Source organism: Cibotium barometz, chromosome 3, assembly GCF_041138505.1.
Source record: "Cibotium barometz isolate CiBa-2024 chromosome 3, ASM4113850v1, whole genome shotgun sequence".
NCBI classification, from domain to species: Eukaryota; Viridiplantae; Streptophyta; class Polypodiopsida; order Cyatheales; family Cibotiaceae; genus Cibotium; species Cibotium barometz.
Window position 1 is genome coordinate 10,000,808 of NC_141048.1, and position 21,894 is coordinate 10,022,701.

At 40.4% G+C, this 21,894-nt stretch overlaps 1 protein-coding gene across 5 annotated transcripts; it reads right to left on the reverse strand.

Moving 5' to 3' along the window:
* Window positions 1–2,469: 2,469 nt before the first annotated feature.
* LOC147639694 (uncharacterized) lies at window positions 2,470–5,629 on the reverse strand. Of its 5 annotated transcripts, none has more exons than XM_086772852.1 (4): window positions 4,899–5,487; window positions 4,550–4,784; window positions 3,664–4,438; window positions 2,470–3,510 (listed from the first exon to the last, which is right to left on the reverse strand). In XM_086772852.1, exons 1-4 carry the CDS (start codon window positions 5,235–5,237, stop codon window positions 3,309–3,311), a joined length of 1,551 nt encoding a protein of 516 aa, XP_086628978.1. In that variant the 5' UTR covers window positions 5,238–5,487; the 3' UTR covers window positions 2,470–3,308. The 5 variants fall into 5 exon arrangements, with proteins under 5 accessions (XP_086628978.1, XP_086628988.1, XP_086628962.1 ...); XM_086772862.1 differs by having other exon boundaries at window positions 3,664–4,784; window positions 4,899–5,122; window positions 5,288–5,484; XM_086772836.1 differs by having other exon boundaries at window positions 4,550–5,487.
* Between the last annotated feature and the right edge of the window lie 16,265 nt (window positions 5,630–21,894).

Consider the following 21,894-nt stretch of genomic DNA (forward strand, 5'->3'; position numbering starts at 1 on the left):
GCCATATGGCAACTTTGTGAAACTCTTCCTTTATACAATATCAAAGACATATAGTCCAAATTCAGGCATAGTTATCGCAACATGGTAGCACAAGTACAACACAATAAGAGGATACCACATTGCTAAAAGAATGGATGTGACGAGAGGCTTGTTGAATAAGTATCACAAAAAAGGGGCCATTAAAATGCATTCCGTGGTGCAACTATCATTTACTAGCATGTGAGTTTGGCCCTTCCCCAAAGGGCCAACTAATGGGCAAAGTAGGGAGGGAGGTCAAAATTAAAAAAGCAAGCTAGATTGGTGTCACTCCAAACTATTACATCTCTAGGGGTGCTAGAAATATGAATATAATAGACACAAACCATGAACAAAGCTTCTTTTATTGGAATATGGCCCAAATTTTAGTGGGTTTCAATGTAGGGGTCACAAGCTCACCTCCCAATTTACTCTCATGAGCATTGGGAGTGGAGTATTTGCGCCTTGGCCTGAGTTTATTTTTTATTCTAGCTCGACTTTACATTCTCACATGATAAGGTAGAACATGCACATCCAAACTTACCAAATGGCCCATTTTGCCATTAACTGCATCTCTCCTCCCTATTAGTTACTAAGGTGAAGAGAGCGTTGAAGATCAAATACATGCAAAAGAATGTGTCCATTGATTTGTGCTTTAATTGTAGCCATCATCAATTAATAAAGGTGAATTTTTTTTGTTGAGATCTAGACACTCAATTATTTTTATTTTTTTCCTTGGAAAATGATAACTCAAGCTAATCCAATGCATAGTATTAAAGATTACACTACCAAGAGTTTCACCACCATCAAAGCTTGTGTGCATGTCTCAACAACGTGGAACATTTATTCCACAATATAACCCATAGTAACATTCCAAAACAATCCAAAGTCAACCAACATATTATTCTTCGCTGGTGAGTATTCAGACAAATTATTTGATATGGGTATTCAGACAAATTATAATCAAATTTGATATGGGTATTCAAACAAATTATTTAACATGGGTATTTAACCTTGGAAGATGAGTTCCCCCACCCCCACCCCCACCCCCTCCCTCTCCTCCTCGCTCTCCCTCCCTCTACTCGTTGAGTGAGCCGTTTGAGTCTATTTATAGAGAATTGTGGACCTTAACTAGAAAGGATATGGATATATGCATGCAAATAGAAAGTATATGGGGGTGCATGCAAATAGAAACGATAAGGGGAGTCATCATTTTATTGCCTTAAATAGAAAGGATATGGAGTCATCATTTCATTGACCTTTTCAAAGATTAATCATTACATACTAAAATGAAACCTTAGAAAAATACTCTTATTCTTGAAAATCTCAAATAATATAATTAATAAAAATGCAAAAAACATTTTGATGCCATATTTATGCTTTACTGGTGAGTTATTTCAACATACAACTCAAGCCTTCATTCAACCATTAAGCTTCAAAGCAAAGGAGAGACTCTTTAAATAATACTAACAAATTTGCTAAGTGAAACTATCCCACATTAATTTGCTAAGTGAAACTATCCCACATTGCAAGTTCTGGTTTACATAATCAACCACCTAAAACTCAAATGAGACCTCTTATACCTAAATTTGGGACGGGACCACACAAAGCTAAAGGCAACCCTGTCAAAATTAATGTTAAAAGCAGGGATCCAAACCAAAATTCATGATATCAGCTAGAGGGAGCATCTACTCCCAAAACTGTAGCAAAAGGTTGTGAAAGGTCTTTGGCTCTATCAATGACACTTACATGACTTAACAATACAGTTCCTCATTTTTAATGAGATCTCACATTCTGTGTGTTTGATGCAAATCTATAGAACTTCATTTCAGCTCTAGAATCATGTAAAGATCAGGGCTGAGCACCCATGTGTCCACGCAAGTAAATTAGACCTGTGCACTAAGCAAGCTTTACCCAAAGGACACCCAATTCAGAAACATTTGGTAGTCGACAATGATATCATAACTGACACATTGAGAATACAGTGTACTCACAAATCCTGGTGAAGAGGGACAATCTTGCGTGAGAGGTTTCAACTTAAGAAAAGGTAAGGACACTACACTTGGCATTGACTTTTGAGGACAAAAACTCTTCTGTGAGGGAGGAGTAACATCATAATGTCAGAAGGCAGAGTATATGCGGTAATAGTATCTGCTATGCAAACACCCCACGCCAACCGTAATTAGCCGCATGGCAAAGGAAGATGCTTGAACGGGTGCATATGCTGCACAATTTGGGTGAAGACATAATTCCATGGGGTGTAGACAGTAGAGTATCCCCTGGCCAAACATGTTAGCCCATCATGAAGAATGAAAGTTGAAAAGATGCTGGGACACAATTAAGCGTGTACCTGAATAAAAGATAGGGCTCATGTAGCTAGGTCTCAACAAATTATTACCATCTTTGGCTGGGAGGTTAATCTAGAAAAAAGTTTGTGCAAGATTATGCAAATTCTGATTCAAAACTGAGGCCAAGCAAGTAGCCTAGTGATTTAAAATGACCAAGCTGTAAGCTGTGGAAGCCGACCTTTCCAATGCAGCCAAACATCTTTGAAGAGTAGCAATGCGAGTTAAGATAAGGCCATTAAAGAATATTACAATTTAATATCAATGCAAAACGTTGCCAATTCCTGCACGCAATGCCAAACTTTGACCTTCAAATATTCTGCGTTTCCACCAGTGCTGCAAATAAGTGAAGTCTGGATATCTAGAGGCAGGCTCAATGTACCCATGATTAGTCTCGACACAAAAATCGTGCATCCAGAGAGCCCTTTATGATTTGTGTTTAAACTTTACCCAATCACTTTGAGATCAGCACAACCACTAGTGCTCACCTTGTACGCTGCTGCTTTGCATCTCAACTACAATGGCAAAGGCATACACTGAACAGTGTCTCAATAGTATACAACAAGTTATATCACAACATCAACATACATGGGCCACTTTAGCACATGCTGCCTCACTCGTGTATTCAGGCCATATCAGTCAACAGTGTGGTAGATAGCCACAACTGAATCCTCTCTGGCCCTAAACTCAGCGTGGATGAGTTTACCCAGACCTGGTCAGCAGCACAAGCTTAAGCGAAGATCAGGAAATGCCCTGTCCCGGAATCAACTAAAATATGAAGTTCGTGCCATCACTTTCTAATGCTGAAGAAAGGAGCTATGTTAGTCTTAACCACAAAATCAATTAAGGCCAACAATCCATATACTTTCTGTAGGACAGCAACAAGTAATACCTTTCAGACAATTAAAACAACCAAAGCAATGCTCAGCACAATCTTTCCATTTCTCCCTACTGGCCTGAGTTCCAAAGGAAGTGGGCATAGTCTGCCGCACGGTAAGAATTTGAGGGATCTGCACGGACAGCTGCTTGGTAAGCTTTTCCAGCTGCAGTAAGATTGCGTCGGGCTAGCCATAAAAAGCTTGCAAAGCGGCTGATGGCATCACCATCACGTGGATCACATAGTACAGCTCGACGGAATAAATCTTCAGCTCTGTTGGAGATAACAAAGGAAAATATCAATCATTTAACTGTTGCTAACCTTTGACAATGTACGGACAGCACTAAAGTGGTTCAACGCACTAAGTCCTACATATCTCATCATTACATTGTATCAAAACAGGAAACAGAGGAGACAAACAGATACCTGTCGTGATCTTTGCGCACAAGAAAGAGAAATTGTGCATAGTTTGCAAGTAGCATTGAGTTTGTGGCATCACTACTAATTGCATATTGGTAAGTCAAATCTGTCCTGTCGTAACAGGTGTAATTATCGTCTTCAATTGAAGCAGTGACTGATGCAATCGCATGTTGATCAAGGAGAGTGTAACTAAGCCCTCCAGATTGTAAACTACTGAGACCTTGAATACTCTGATCCAATCCATTGCTAGATGAACCCCAAAGAGCATCACATTTGGAGGGATCATCTGCTGCTGTGTTGAACTCTTCGTAGGCGAGAGCGGCTGCCATAGATGAGAAGTCACATGCCGTCATATCATCTGAAGGTATCTCGTTGTTAGATAGCAGCTTCGCCTGACTGGCAGACCCTTCTTCCATGGGTAATGATATCCCCATAGATGACAATTCAGAAGGTAGATTGTTTTCCACAGAATAAAGTGCTTTCTTCATGCTACTTAAGGTCTTTGACCGGTCAAAATCACCCTCATCACCTCCTGCAGCCATATAGCTCTTATGGCTACGACTACCACCATTACCAATCTGACCCCCACTGTCACCAAGAGGTTGATCATCCCTATCTACTACAGATGGAGAAGACATGACTTCTCTTTCCAGGAAGGCTTGCATAGGCCTACTCATAGGCATAGCACCCAACAAAGCTGAAACCATGGCCGATGAGGGTGCAGAGGGAGAAAGAGTCATTGCCACTGGCAGACTGTTATCCATTGAAAAAGCTGTAAAATCTGCTAGCAAAACCATGAGAAGCATCATAAGCTCAGGTGTGCAAGAGAAGACTTGCTGGAACAGCCACAAGAAAGAAACATGCATATCTCGATGGACTCGGTTAAGCAGGCCTTCAATCTCCTGCTTGAAGAACTGCTGCCGGATGTAAAGACTCTGGCTTTGCAGTTCCTTCATTATGAAGACCATGGAGGAAAAGGCCTTACGCAGGGAGTTCCCAACCTCAGTAACCCCCGAAGCTAGCGTTGCCTTTCCATGGCCTTGCTGTTTTCTTCTCAGCATACGGAGAGAGAGCGGAACACCTACTCCTGTGACAGCCCATCTGGCGCTAGATAGGTCTATCTTGGACTTTTCCCATTCAACAAAAGAGGAGCAATTAGGGTTGTGTGAGGATGAGTTTTCACAATAAACATGCGCTTCAATATCATTCGGGCGACTTTCGGCAGTGAAAGAAAACCCCACCCCGAGCCTGTCATGGCACCTATTGTCTGCGAAGCTCGGCTCTGTGTGATGGTGATGACGATGACGATGACGATGATGATGCTGATGGCGGCCATGACAATGATGATCGTCTTCATGGTTTAGGCTACAATCGGGCGACCTCCACACACAGTTTCCATCTCTTTTGTTCACAGAGCTAGAGTATCGAGAACCTCCTCCTGGCCGTGGCCTTCTCCGCCTCAAATCTGCAAAGCTTCCCCCTTGCGTAAATGGAGAGCCAGGCAAGGCTCGGTGCGCAGAGAATGCAGAGGCATCGTGCGTGGAAGACGAGCGCAAAGAAAGGAAAAAATCTATGCCCATTCTCCACCAGAGAAAGAGAGATTGTGCACGCAAGGGTATGAAATCCTTACCTGCGCAGAATTATGGCAACGATCAAGAACTCGCTTTCACGCAGAGAAGCAAGGGAGAGCTGCCATGGTTTCTGTGCAGATAAGAGTAACCTTTAGTCGAGTCTGATGACTCTGATGTTCTCCACAAATCAGCAGGATGCTTTGTCGGATTCAAGCGGGGCAGATATTCTGCGCAAGGATGGCCCTTCGGTCTCGCCATCGCTGAGGGCCTACCAACAAGGATAGATTTTTTCAAGCAGCTAAACACGCCTCTAGATTTGGCAGTGACGCTCAAAACCCCACTAAGTCTTTATCTTCTCTACATTTAGCGGCACTTGAGCTTGAAGATCTTTTCACAACAAGTAAGCCGTCCATACATCTCTATCTCTATCTCTATCTATATCTCTTCTCTTCTCTATATTAATATTAATATTATTATATTATCTTTAGGAAGAGTTTCACAAAGATGCCACGTGGAAAGAATTTGGAGGTTCGAGAAAGAGAGGAGGAGGTTTAGGTAGAATTTGAATCTGGAGTCTCAAAAGACATGCGCAGCACGGGTTGCCCACTAGTGCATATAGAGGCCATGCCACACGTGTCCGCCCGCACACGGCTATGAAGAATCGCCTTTAACACTTGGCATACACCGACTCGTCGATCAAGACTTGATAATCCATCTCCACACGAATTCTTTTCTCATGCAAAAATAAAAAATCATGTGGTGAATGCTTTGAGATATGAAAATCTCAATGCTTTGTGCAACTACCTCTTCCCTCCTCTCGGTCTGATATCCACATGAATGCTTCCAGATTGAGTAGGGGCCACAGTGGATATATGTGGAGAAATATCCTCCATGCCTCTTTTGTTAGCATTATGGATAGGCTCATGTAGTTTGTCATCCTACTGAAAACACTAGCGGAAGGCTCATGCACAACAGGTGTGGTTCTTCCTATGTTGTCTCCATTTTGGTCTTGAAATCCCTCCATTGAATCGTAATCCAAGGAGGTATCACTAGTTGCTACACATGGACCTTGCATTGTACTACCTTGAGTTCCGACGAAAGGCCTAGATCCTTGAGCAGAAGGATAAGCTGTGCCTATCTCTACTTAAGCAGTTTTGGACAAATCGGCCTCTAATACACACCCAGAACATAAGTGCATGTGTTTTCTCAGCTCCCTAGGCTTCTAGGACGATCCTTATTATTTTTATATTTTTTTGAAAATTTATGATATTTTTGGGATTTTGTATATATTTTTATTTTTATTTTTTTTTATTTTTACTTTTTTTGAAATTTTTTGGATCTCACTAAACCTCACTAAACCTTTCAATTACCTGACTGATTAAGGGTTCTCTCCAGATCCAATTTGGTCAATGGACCATGGACTTACTAGTTTTGTCAAGCTTTTGCTCCCGGTAGTAAGTTATGGCCGTTTTAGTGAAAGTGAGATCTTTTTTCTCTTTTTTGGGAAAGCTTTAAATTAGATTAAGTAAACTGTAGATTTTACAATCTTAGCAAACTTATTACAAAAAAAGCTTTTAAAAGAAAAGCTTAACTCATAAACTTTTTATAAAGACACCTGAACCTCAATAAGGTCCATGATAAAATGCATAAGGTCCTCATCTCTAGATGTGAGATTTTATTTCTAATTTTTTGTTTGTTTTTCAAGATGTACCTGCATCTCAATATCTCTATCTCTTCTCTATCTATACAAGATAAAGGAAGAGTGCCTACCCCTTTATGTGGAGAAAGGGATAATTTTTTAAAAGGAGAAAGTCTATACAAGATAAAGGAAGAGTGCCTACCCCTTTACTTGGAGAAAGGAGAGGGAGAATTTTTGAAAAGGAGAAAGGAGGAGAGAAGACGTGTTTGGGGGTTTCTTTCCCACACGCCTAGATGCATTGGGGCTCACAATTAGTTGTCACTATCAAACCATTTACTCATTGAATATATATATATATATAATACATTAGAAAGCAAATAGACCACCCCTCCCCCCCCTCCTCCTCCTCCACACACACACACACACACATATCTTCTAATATTATATTATGTGCATGTGTAAGAGAGAGAATATACATACACACACATATATATTATTATGTGCATGTGCAAGAGAGAGAATATGCATACACACACACACACACACACACACACATATATGTGTGTATCTATAGGTATGTAAGCATGTATACATAAATAGATTTATATTATGTATGTCGACGCGCACACATGTATGTTCACACACACACACACACAACACACAGACACAAAGCACATGATACGTACACACACACATACACACACTCGCACGCATGGACATACGTGCAACACATACATATATGCACACTTGCACACATACTCAAGCTTGCACATACACACATGTGTATACATGCACACAAGCACATAAATATACTCACATACACACAAGCACATAAATATACTCACATACACAAGTACATGTACACACACCCACACACATATGCACGTGCACGTGCACACACATAGATGTACACACGAGTATATTCACATACACACACTCGCACGCATGGACATACGTGCAACACATACATATATGCACACTTGCACACATACTCAAGCTTGCACATACACACATGTGTATACATGCACACAAGCACATAAATATACTCACATACACAAGTACATGTGCACACACCCACACAAGTACATGTGCACACACCCACACACATATGCACCTGCACGTGCACACACATAGATGTACACACGAGTATATTCACATGCTCACACACACGTACATGCAGACACTCACTATGGATACACATAAATAACACACCATGTACACACACACAACAAATACACACTAACACATACACACAATCAAGACACTAGCACAACACATGCACGCGTGAAGACATTACACAACCACACATACGTGTGTATGTGCACACACAATCACACACATATGTATGCAAAAGAGAAGACAAAAGACATTGTATATAAGATACACTTATTTAAGAGTGAACATACCTCATCACACGTATTAAAATTTAATATTAATTAAAAATATATATGTATATGTGTTTATTTATTTTATAAATAAACATGTATATATTAATTAAAAATAAATATGTATATGTGTTTATTTATTTTATAAATGCACATGTATATATAGGTATACATCTCTAAATATAATAAAACATAATATTATAGATAATATATATTTACATTATCTATAATATTATCTATAATATTATAGATAATATATATTTACATGTGGGTGGGTGGGTGGGTGGGTGTGTGTGTGTGTGTGTGAGAGAGAGAGAGAGAGAGAGAGAGAGAGTGTGTGTGTGTGTGTGTGTGCGTGTGTGTGTGCACGTGTGCACGAGAAAGAAGTGTGTTTGTGTGTGTGCATGAATGTATGTAAGAGAGAGAGAGAGAGAGTTTCTATATGTGGGAGAGTGTGTGTGAGAAGAGAGATAGCATGTGTGTGTGTGTGTGTGTGTGTGTGGAGGTAAGAGAGAGAGAGAGAGAGAGAGAGAGAGAGAGAGAGAGAGAGAGAGAGAGAGAGATTACATGTAAGATATAGTTATTTGAGAGTAAGCACACCTCACCACTCATCCCTACCATTAAAATTTAATTAATTAAAATTACATATATGTGTGTAAAATTACATATATGTAAAATTTAATTAATTAAAATTACATATATGTGTGTAAATCTATTTAAGTGTGTGTGTGTGTGTGTGTGTGTGAGAGAGAGAGAGAGAGAGAGAGAGAGAGAGAGAGTTTCTATGTGAGAGAGTGCGTGAAGAGAGAGGTCGTGTGTGTACATGAGAGAGAGAGAGAGAGAGAGAGAAAGGCATAGAATTTCTATGTAGTAGGAGATAGTTTGTGTGGGAGGAGAGTGTGTGTGTGTTTGCATTAGTGTATGTGTGGTGTTGTGTACATGTGTGTGTGTGAGAGAGAGACAGAGAACTTCTACGTAGGAGATAGTTTGTGTGGAAGGAGAGAGTGTGTGTTTGCATTAGTGTATGTGTGATGTGTACATGTGTGTGTGAGAGAGAGTGTGAGAGAGAGAGAGAGTGAGTATATGCATGCATGTGCGTACATCTGCATCTATGTGTAGAATGTGCTTGAGAGAGAGTGACATGGGGCAGACTTGGAGAGAAAGAGAGAGAGATGTAATGAGGGAAAGAGTGAAAAGAGAGAGAAAGAGAGTGAGAGATAAAGAATAAAAAGGAGCTTTTAATAAAATATAAACAAAAATATAAATTAAATAGAAAACATACATGTATATGTGTGTGTGTGTGTGTGTGTTTTTATCTACATTTATACATACATACATACATACATACATACATACATGTATATATATATATATATATATATATATATATATATATATATATATATGTATGTATGTATGTCATACATACAGACATACATACATACACACACACACACACACACACACATATATATATATATATATATATATATATATATATATATGTATGTATGTATGTATGTATGTATGTATGTATGTATGAGTGTGTGTGGGGTGTGTGTATGTGTGTGTTTCGATGTGTGTATGATATATCTATCCATATATTTAAAAGTGACCACAACTTATCACCCATCTCTGCACATTAAAATTTAATCAAAATTAATTAAATTATATCGAGTATTTATATTTTTAAATAGTGTATATATGTATAAGTATATGTTGTTGCATGCAAATGAAGATCAATACAAGGATGCAACAAAAAAGATACTTAGGGCTCTTGTAAAGAGTTCCACTTTGTAGATGAATGTGGGAGAGGGCTTCACAATAATCCCACATGGGAACTTTTGAGAGTTCTAGAATTTTTGTATAAAAGGTGGCTCATTTGAGAGCATGGACACATTGGGCAAACTCATGTTTGAGCTCTCTTGAGACTAGCTCTCCCTCTTCTTCCATAGAGGTGCAAGCTCTTCTCACTCCCCATCAACATTGTTGTAAGTTCTATTCTTTTGTTAATTCAATGCAATGAGTGATGTTTGTCTCTCTTCTCTTGTCAATTCTCTAGTATGCATGTTTCTTATTGATAGCTTCAAGAGTTGTGTGCATGCTAGGGAAATGATTATTTGAGAATGAAGAATGCTTGATCTTGTGTAAGCAATAGCTAGGCTTTCTTCTTGTTTGGATGTATGGATGAGTGGAATGTGGAGTTGAGTGAGCAATAGCAAGATTGAGCTTGAATATGTGTTGAGTCTATGTCAATAGTAGTTGTTTTCTTAGCATTCTCTCCATCAAATGGATAAGCTTTTGTGCACCGGTACGGGTTGAATCCCTAGCTCCGAAAGGGATGCAAATCCCATTGGATTGAGCTAAGTGTGGATCATACTACTCTTGCTACAAGTGAGAGAGTTATTCCGTCTCTCCATTGGCGCCGTTGCCGGGGAGAAGACTCAAATCCGGTTGAGAGTGTGTGGAAACCACCACTATTTCCTCTTTTGGTTGCAAAACCATTGAGTGATTAGGTTAAGTTTGGGTGTGTGATCCCGGTGTGAGTGGATAAGGTTAACCATTGAGCGGTTGAGGTTTCTCCCGCATTGTTTTTTTTTTATGTTTCATTGCTTTTATGCTTTTTCAAGTACCATCATTATGCTTACATTCATTGTTTTCTTTTGCCATTTCATGCTTTCATGCTTTTCGCTAAATATGTAATTAGTGAAAAATAAAAAAATAAAAAAAAAAGAGGTGCGTTGCTAAGCTCTTCCATAGCTTATGCAAGCTCCATAGACTCCCAAGCAAGAAGTCCGCTTAAGGATGAGAGGAGAGAGGGAAAGAGAAGGGAGATAGGAAGTGTTGGAGGCGACCTTTCTTTTGTTGTTTTGTTGTGTTGTTATCGTGTGGGGAGGCATCTCCATAATCGCAGCAAAGAAAAATAAATAGATATAGATATATATATATATATATATCTATATATTCACATATATATACATTGGAGAGGCTGTGGGCGGCCAGTCGGAGCGGTGAGCAGCCGGCTGAAAGGAGAGCAGAGGCGGCTTTTTTAAAAAAAAAGAATATATATATATATATATATATATTTTTTTTCTCTCATACGTTGACGTGGTGGTAACCTCCAGAGGTGAAGCGCTGGTCGTCTGCATCGAGCGTGGTTTATATATAAATATATATATTTATACTTCTGACGTGGCAGCTGGGGGGTCGTCGGCGTCAAGCGCAATGGGAAGCTGGCTACAGAGCTGACGTGCCAGTGGAGAACAAGCGGCTGGCAGCGAAGTGAATGCAGCTCGCGAAGGATGAAGAAGCTGTGTTGAGGTGGCCGAGCGAAGCTGTGTGTAGGCGGCCAGCGGCGTTGGCATAAGCCAGCGCAGAAGAAAAAAAAAGGGGGAAGAAGGCGAGAGGTAGCTGCAAGAAGGCCGGGCAGCAAAGGCTGGTCAGTGGAGGGCGCCTGGGCAAAGTGGCCGTTGAAGGCTGCATCGAAAGGAGTCGAAGTGAGCGAAGGCCAAGGCGGTTGCGCTGAAGGCACACCGGGCACAGCCTGCAGAGGCGAAGCGAAGGCACAGTGGGCGCGGCCTGCAGAGGCGGCTGGAGCTGAGGGAGGCGCAGCTGCAGTTGCGTAGGGCGGCAGTCGAGGCGGTCGAATGGAAAAAGAAGCTGCAGCTGCGTAGAAGCGCAGTTGGAGGCGAAGGAATCGAAGGAGTGGAGAGAGCCTGGTACAGCAGCTGTGAGGGGCCTCAGCTGAGAGCAAAGGTGGCTGCAAAGGCGTGGTGTGGCAGCTGGAAGCGAAGGCGAGCGTGAAGGTGCATTGAAGAGTCGGCGCGCCAGCGAGAAATCCGGAGCGGTGAGCGGCGAAGCGGCGGATAAGGTTAGTGGATTTCTCATTTCTTTTATTTTTTTTATTTTTTTAATGTTTTTTTATTATTAAATAAAAAACAAAAAAAAATAATACTTTTTTTATTAAAAAAAAAGAAAAAAGAGATTAAAACAAGAAAAAGAAAAAAAAAGAATAAAAAAAAGAAAAAAAAAGAAAAACAATTGAATTGAGAAAAAGAAATTAAAAAATAAAAATAAATAAAAAATTAAAAATAAAAAAAATTTAAATTATTTTTTTAGGAGTCCATATTGTTTGCATATTTTTTACTTTTCATTTCTGTAATTTTTAGCATAATTAGAGTGATTTGCATTGTTTTAACTTTTTGTTATTAAAAAAAAAACAGACAAAAACAAAAACAAAACAAAAACACATTTAAAAAAAAGAAGAAGAAGAAAAAACAATTTTTATTTTTTGTATTTTGAAACCATTGTTCATCATTCAAATTTTTGCATAATTAATATAGCTTGCATTTTTTATTTTTTATTTTTTAGAATTTTTGTAAATGATGCATAATTAGTAAATTCATATTTTTTATATTTGGCACGAAATTTATAAGTTAAAAAAAAACACAAAAACAAAAACAGACAAAAACAAAAACAAAACAAAACAAAAGGAGAAAAAAACAAAAGAAAACTAAAGAAAATTAAAAAAAAAGATAAAATTGAGTGTTTTTTAGGAGTCTACTTTTTTGCATAATTTGTAATTCTTCATTCTTTAATTTTTTGCATAATTAGTTTAACTTGCATTTTTTAAATTTTTGTAACTTTGTGCATAATTAGTATTTTTTAGTGTGATTCATAACTTTTGTGTTAAAAAAAGTAAAAATCATAAAATCATAAAATCATTTAAAAAAAAACATTTAAAAAACAAATAATAAAAAAATAGGATAGATAGTTACACCACACATACCCATTTTTAGTTGCCTTTAGTGGTTAGGTAGGGTGAAAAATATATATATATATATACATATATATATATATATATTATCTATAAAAAAAACACACAAAAACAAAAACAAAACAAAAACACATAACAAAACCAAAAAAAAAAATTGACCTTATGCACTTGCGGTCGGGACGTCGTGTAGATTCTGCCATAGGACCTAGGGCACCTTCTAGAGTACCTACGCAAGAAAGTGGGACCCAATCGGTAGGAAATTTGGCAGATATTGCTGAAACCCTTTCTGAATCCCAATCCGATACCCTTTCCTCTAGAACAACTAGTTCATTGTCCATGGACAATCTAGTGCCGACAAATAGTCATCCCGTAGCCCCAAATAGGACACCCTCCAGATCCTTTAATCCATTTGAAGCCGACACCATGGGGTTAACACTCAATGTGAGACTCCAATATGTCTACACAAATGCTCAAGGAGCTGAGATCTTTAGGGACCCACAACAACGGTATCTTGTTAAGATCGCCGACATATTCTCAGAACTTGATAGAGCACCACTCGTCAATGACCAGGGTAACATGTACATGGGTGGAGATGGTGTTCGCTACGAAGTCACCTACCATCCAGAAAAGGTAGACAAATTAGGGGAGCTCTCTAAAACCGAGTTCTTAGACTTATCAGAACTTTCCAGAGCAAGGGAGTTTAGAGATGACTGGCTCATCGAGCCGGACATGCCTGGACCATCCAATGCCCAGTCCTCAAAGCCATCCATAGATGATTTACTTCTTGTAGATCTAAATTTGGAAAGGGATAGGAAAGGCAAGAGCAAACTGGATGAGGGGGCTGAATGCCAATGGGAGTTTGTACGACAAATTCCTGTGACAAAGGTCTTACAGGATGACCCACTTCAAGAGGTCTATAAGGATTCGTTAGAGGGATATTATGCCACAACTAGATTGCCACAGCTGGATCTTCCTCTAGCTCATGTGGTGGTAGTTGAGAAGCGTGCAGGACACATGAACAGAATAATTGATAAATGGGCCAATGAATACCGAACCTTAGATTGGAAAGAGATTCGGGAACTCACGTGGAAAGGACAACCATTATTTATGGAAGTGTTCTCAACAAATACAGCCAAACCAGGAGAGACAGCCTTTCTTGGAGAAACTGTTGCTCCTCCCCTACGAGAGTTCACTAGAGAGGGACCTTCAACATCTAAGTGGACCACAGCTAGTAGCCCAACTCTAGCACCAAGATATCGTCCTACACCAAATGTGCGACCTCAGGTCACACCACACCAACATCTTCCTCACTATAACAATCGGAGGATAGGGGAGCCAACTCGGCCTCCCATAAATGCACCTCCTGAAATGCGGGTGACAAGATCTTTGGAGGGGTTTGGTGAGGCTGGTAATAGGGTACCCACACCAATTTTGGAAACAAGTGGACCATCTTTCCAAAGAGAGGAACAATTTCCATTGAGAGTGAGAGGCCGTAGGCCCTACGATGAGTATTCACGACAAGTAAGGCCATCAACTCTTCAGAAATTGGTTAAGAAGTATGAAGGGTCGGGAGATCCATACGATCATGTAGCAGCATTTAGGCAAGCAGTTCGAGCTGAGCAAGTAGCTGATAAGCATACTCAAATTGAAGGATTTGGACTCACTCTTGAAGGAAAAGCCCTGGCTTGGTTTCAGGCATTAGAAGCTTCAGACAAAACTTCTTTGCGAGTTTTGGAAGAGCGATTCATTGCAGCTTTTTCCTTGATGGGAATTCAACATGACACGGTAGCACACATCTACTCTTTCAAGCAAGGCGAAAATGAGAGTGTTCGAGACTGTGTAAATAGAATGAAGCAGTACATTAATCGTTGCCTAGAAGATGAGAAGCCCGCCCAAAGTCGATTAATTTCTCTCTTCTTAAAAGGCCTCAAAAATTCGACACTGCATACACATCTCTATGCAAAGAAGCATACAAGTTTCAATGAGTGTTGCCATGATGCTATGGATTTCACCGATAACTTCAAATTCCAAGATGGTTCTGGCCCAGAGGTGAAACCTAGAGATCAGTGGGGTGAGGACCAAAGATCAGGGTCTAGCGCTCTAGTAAATCCAGACCAGATAGCTAACCTAGTGCTAAGGAGATTAGGACAAACCTATCGTCCACCCATGCAGCCACAACAACAGCAGCAGAGAATGAGAAGTGTACTTCCTACAGGTCCTCATCTTTGTGGAGCATGTGGCGGTGACCATAAAACAGAGGACTGTAATACCTTTTCTCCTCTAGTCACAAACCAACCCACAAAGAAGTGGTGCCAAGCCTGTGCTTGGAACTTTACTCACACCACACAGGATTGTACTCGCATTGCGAGAATGAGACAGGAACGTGAGCAGCCGAGGGGTGGAGTGGCTCCACAAATGTATCAACAGTATACTAGTTTTGAATGTAAGCCACCGATGACACAAGAGCAAGCACGACCTGTTCTTGGTGCTCAACCTCCTGCTCCAGGGACTGCTCCTGTGAGAATTGTCGAGTATGACAATTCAAATATGTGTAGAGAATTGGTAAACCCAGGCTATGTGGAGGAAGAATATGTATCATATTCATCCAAAGAAAATATCTTTGAAAGTCCCGCATACCCAAGCCCAGCACTGGACGTTCAACCAGGGGAACAAAACTCTTTAATGTTGCTAGGCGGCTACCAACCTAGGACTCCAGGCCCCTCAGGTCAATGGCAGCCAAGGAAAGTAGAGGCCAAACCAATGGGCCCCTGTTATGAGTGCGGAGAACCCCATTGGGCTCGTGATTGTCCACATCGCTCTAGGCAAGCATCTTGGTCCAATACAACAGTACAACAGTTTCCACCAATAGAAAGATATTGTCTAGGGTGTTGTGTTGAACACTTCCCAAAAGACTGTCTGCTAAAACCACATGAGGAAGGCACCTCCCAACCAAAGGTCTCACTCAACCTTGTAGGCACAGTTCCATCGCCACCTTCATCTGAGAATGATGATGTCGTGCCACTTAGAGTCATGACTAGATCACAGACACGAAATGCAGAAATGCAAACTGATGAGACACCTCGAACTAGGGATGCAAAGACAAATCTAGTGGACAAGACCCTACAGTCTAGTAGAAAAAAGACCACTCGGCGGAAGAAGAACCGAGGTAAACAAACTAAAAGTACATCCACTAGTTCTCAAGAAGCCTCTAAACAAAACACGCGGGATAAAACTTTTACATCCCAAGAAGTGCATGAGGAACATCAACCTCAACCTGAGCCTAGTGCTAAACAAAATGAGGCTAGTACGACTGAGGATAGTTCTGGGGGTTCTGTCTTTGTGGATAAAGTGAATGAGACTCTAGAGGCCATCATTGATGCTCATAGAAGTCGCATTGCAGCTTTATCTGAGCTACCCAAAAAGCTTCAAGAATACCCAAACCCTCGTGAGGAGAAGATCAATCTAGCTGTACATCAGCAACTCATTAGGGAAGCTCAGTCAATACTTGAGGGACCACCATCACCTATTCCTCGGGGCCCAACCTCTCTTAAGCCTACATTAGAAACCATACCAGAAGTGTCATCAAGTCGGGAAATGAAAAGTGAGCTCATTTCACAAGCTCATAGCGAAAGGTCTGCACCAATTGACACCCAATTGAAAGATGAAATTCTGCCACCACCTAGCCTTGTCTTCCCATACAATGATGAAGTTATTGATGCTAATGAAGACATGGCAAATGACATGTGGGCTGCAGTTCATGAGAAAGTTCATGAGAACATGTCTTCTATTAGTTCGCCTCCATTCTCTGAGGTGGATTTTACCAGAGGCACGGAAAACAACTTTGGACGCCCAAGCATCCAGGAGGAAGTTCAAACAATTGTTTCTCCTAGAAGTAAGCATACAATGAAAACCTTACCATCATATCTGGGAGAATATGAGAATTGTTCTCAAACCTTGAGGATACCCTCCATGCATAAAAGGTTGACAAAGGAGAAAGATATGAGTATGGTGCATGCTATTTTGTCAGCACCAGTGGCTTGTACCTTACCTTTGCTTGATTTGATAAAAAGTCGACCTGAGTTGTGGAATGATATTGCCACATGTTTGTCAGAGCAGGTATTGCTACAAAAGGGTCACCATGAGTGTACTATACACCCTGAGACAAAGCATGTAATGCCAGTTCCTATCAACAAAGTAGGAAAATTTTGTGAAGACGATCAGGGAAATGCTACCCTCCCATTAGAAGTGCGAAAAGTATCTTCAACTGCAATACTTGATAGTGGCGCAGGAGTGGGCATTGTGACAAGGTCCATTTGGGAAAAGTGGGGCAAACCAGCTATTAGGAGTACTAGGATGCGCTTGCAGCTAGCAGATGGAAGCTTAGAACATCCACTTGGGCTGCTTGAGAACATATTGGTCACCACATGTGGGATTGAATATGAGCACACCTTTGCAGTAGTGGATTTTGGAAAACATCCAAACTATGAAGTGATATTGGGTAGACCATTCATGCGACAATTTAAAATGATTCAAGATTGGGGATATAATTATTTGTACCTCCGACATGATTCTGTCATCACAAGGGTCAACCTAAGGAATCACTCATATCGTGATGTAACAAGGTCTCCGATAGATGAGTTTGATTCTGCTTCATCTGAGGGCTCAAGAGTTACATTGTCAGATGGGCGAGAAGATCTATGGATGTGTGGAGCCTCATGTAGGGATTTCAACACTGAGAGACTTAAGGGTAATCGAAGTGTATCAGACGAGGCATACATTCCACAACCCTTCCCTGAGCATTTAATTGATCCACTAGAATGGAGTCACGTCCTTGCAACATTATCGACATGTGCTTTACCGAAGCCAATTCAATTTTGTGACTCAGATGGATATGATATTATACCTATACGAATGGTACAACCACGTGCCCTTCTAGATGATTTGTACTATAGAGATACATCCACAACAGCACTGCATGTAGAGAAAGTCTCTGCTACTCCACGAGCTATATCGTGTCAAAAGGGTGGTGTTTTTACCCTACACAACCCACTTTCAAAATCTGCTCTTGAAGCTCCAAAACAAATGATGTGGATTATTGATGAGTACTCAAGTGAGGGCCATGGCTGGCATGTTCCAACTACTCTAGTTGCTGCTCAAAGAAGGCCAGGTAAGAAGGAATTATCAATGTGGCTACCCAAAGATGCATACAAACTTGTACCATCTAGTCCAGTGGCTAAGCCTCTTAAGAAGCACATCATTTCCAAGCCTAAACCTCGAATTGTTACTCGATGGGTCCCAAAACATGTTCTTAAAGCACAAGGCTATTATGAGGGTGCAACAGCAATTTGGCTTCCAAAATGCCATGCTTTGCTAGGGATAAAAGAGTGTTTCCGAAAGATGCCAAAAGCCACCCTTGATTTTCCATATCAGTGGGTGCAAAAGAAATCAACACAAACTCTTCAAGATAAGATAGGTGGCTGTGATAGCACCTACAAATCTACTTGTGTTGATCTTCCTAAAACATGTAATGAGTCACCGGTTGTCCCGATTTCTCCATATTACACAATTCCATCATCAACTTGTGTACCTACGACAGGTCCAAATGAGTCTCATTTGAGCATAGATTCTAGCATTTCAATGCCTAAATCCTCTTATCTTGCTCAAATTCCTCGACAATTGATAAAATTCCCACCCAAGAAGGACATACCTAAAACCAAAGATAAGGCATTAACACTACAAATGAAGCTCTTTGGTAGATCAATGTTTGAATAGTGTGGTGCCTTACGCCTTTAAAGGATTATGTTATTTTTGAGATAATTTCCACCACCAGCGCAAGGGTAAGTTCAACGACTCCACAATAAGATCGACAAGCCAGGGCACTTTTCTCCCATTGGGTTTTTTCCCCTCGGCTATATTCGGTGATTGGCACCACTAACAAATTTTATTCCTTTGTTTTCCTTTTTGTTAATAAAACTTTTTGCAGAGATCTCAGCTTAAAAAGAGCATCAAACACGCCCCAATAGTCCACCTATCGTGCACACAAATTAGGAAGGGGGGAGACATGCTACGCTTACAAAGATCAAGGAGGAGCAATCTGCACCAAAATCAGCAATTCATCAATGCAAATGAACAACATCAAAAGGGCACTACAACAGGTGTATTCAGATCTTAATATTTATTTCTTTATGTGCTCTTATCTTTCGAATATATGGTTTGCATGTTCACACAATATTGGCTGGTTTGAGTTTTTGATTAGTTGTTAAAATATGGTGAGTGAGTTCTAGAGTCTTAGAAGACTTAGTAAAAGATATTTCTATTTAAAGACAGTGTAGGATATATACCAATGGAGTATGCCAAGTACTTATGTTTTCAAGGTATATTAGTTATCCTTAGTGGTAGCTACCTCTTAGATATGAGCTAGGTGCTAGGAGTAATAAAAATTTATGAAAATGTGCCTTAAAAAATATATATCCAAAATAAATTGAGACAGGAAGTGTCTACCGCCATGTGAAATGCTTGGTAGGACCTGAGGTTGTCTTAGCACCTTGGGGCCGATGCCTTGGTTTCCATGGGGTGAACACTGATGTCTAAAAACTTCAGAAGAAGAACTTTGAGGAATCTATCGCCTTGATAGATGTTGGTAGGACTCGGGGGTACACTATGGGCCCTAGAGACCGATGCCCTCATCTTCATGGGGTACTCCTTAGGTCATAAAAGAAAGAAAAAGGGTCTGTCGCCCTTGGGATACTTAGCGGTCTTTAGATTCTCTTGGCGGAGGTCTCTTGGCCATTGCTTGGGTCTCTTTGGGATAGAACCTTAATCTTTATCACCTTCTACACACACATTAAGGAAAAAAAAAAGAAAAAAAGAAAAAAAAAAGAGTTCCAATCACCTGTGCTCATATTTAGGAGTAGGGTTGCCACTTAGGAATAACTAAAATACTTATAGGACATTGAGACTGCGGTCATAACCGGCGGTGTACAAAGCACACTTGCCTTTGCATAGCATTATCTACCACTTAAGTCTCACTTTGACTAGTCTTTACTCACCTATTTTAGTACTCATTAAAACTTTAATCAGCCTTGCACTTGTATGCTCACGTATGAAAATTATCATTGCTGATTTTTCTTTTCTTTTCTTTTCTTTTTCTTTTTCAATAAAAGACTTCAATGTATCAATTGTTTTTTGTTGCAGCTCTTGCTACTACCGCGCTCGAGGACGTGCGCAAAATAGGAAGGGGGGAGTGTTGCATGCAAATGAAGATCAATACAAGGATGCAACAAAAAAGATACTTAGGGCTCTTGTAAAGAGTTCCACTTTGTAGATGAATGTGGGAGAGGGCTTCACAATAATCCCACATGGGAACTTTTGAGAGTTCTAGAATTTTTGTATAAAAGGTGGCTCATTTGAGAGCATGGACACATTGGGCAAACTCATGTTTGAGCTCTCTTGAGACTAGCTCTCCCTCTTCTTCCATAGAGGTGCAAGCTCTTCTCACTCCCCATCAACATTGTTGTAAGTTCTATTCTTTTGTTAATTCAATGCAATGAGTGATGTTTGTCTCTCTTCTCTTGTCAATTCTCTAGTATGCATGTTTCTTATTGATAGCTTCAAGAGTTGTGTGCATGCTAGGGAAATGATTATTTGAGAATGAAGAATGCTTGATCTTGTGTAAGCAATAGCTAGGCTTTCTTCTTGTTTGGATGTATGGATGAGTGGAATGTGGAGTTGAGTGAGCAATAGCAAGATTGAGCTTGAATATGTGTTGAGTCTATGTCAATAGTAGTAGTTTTCTTAGCATTCTCTCCATCAAATGGATAAGCTTTTGTGCACCGGTACGGGTTGAATCCCTAGCTCCGAAAGGGATGCAAATCCCATTGGATTGAGCTAAGTGTGGATCATACTACTCTTGCTACAAGTGAGAGAGTTATTCCGTCTCTCCATATGTGTCTATGTATAGGTATATGTATCTAAAACATAAATATATACTAGATATTTACATATGTGTATGTGAGCAAGAGAGAGAGAGAGAGAGAGAGAGAGAGAGAGAGAGAGAGAGAGAGCTTCTATGTGTGGGAGAGTGTAAGAAGAGAGAGGGAGTGTGTGCATGTGTGTGTGTCACTCTGTGTGTGTGTGTGTGCATGTGTGTGTGTGAGAGAGAGAGAGAGAGAGAGCGCGGGTGTGTATATGTGTGCATGTGTGAGAGAGAGAAAGAGTTTTAACATTTGAGAGTGTGTGTGTATGGGACAGAGAGAAGGAGAGGGTCATGTGCATGTGTGTGTGTGTGTGTGAAAGAGAGAGAGAGAGAGAGAGAGAGAGAGAGAAATGATTGTAGAGAGGAAATAGTTCTTTTGTGGAACCTTGGTCGGTAGCAGCAATGCACGGGTGCAATACTAGTATTAGCTTAAGGAAGAGTTTCACAAAGCTGCCACGTGGCAAGAATTTGGAGGTTCGAGAAAGGGACGAGGAAGTTTAGGTAGAATTTGATTTTGGAAGTCTCAAAAGATGTGCGAAGCACGGGTTCCCAACTAGGTTATCAAAGAAGCAACTGTAAGTGTGGGTAGCAATGGGTAAGAAAATAAAACTATGATTTGAGGTTTTTTTTCCTACTGGAGTCGCATGATCAGAGTCGCATGATCAACGATTTTTTTTTTCATGGGAGTCGAATGATCAGAGGCAAAGTTGCATGATGCAGATCTCCATGATCATGGAGTCGCATGATACTCTGCACAGAGAGTCGAATGTGAAACCTGAGAACAATTTTCAACTTATGTCCTCAACCAAAAAGGCTCACGTTAGATTTCGGGGTGCCTGCATACGTGGCACCCTGTGGGCCCGTCACCCGGTCAATGGTCGATGGCGGGC

What these genes read in the sequence shown, in the direction of transcription:
- LOC147639694 (XM_086772825.1), bottom strand. Translation starts at nt 5,237, where the DNA reads ATGGGCATAGATTTTTTCCTTTCTTTGCGCTCGTCTTCCACGCACGAT. An exon ending in GTGCGCAAAGATCACGACAG is followed by an intron (nt 3,511 to 3,663) that starts GTATCTGTTTGT and finishes TATCTCCAACAG; the next exon opens with AGCTGAAGATTTATTCCGTC.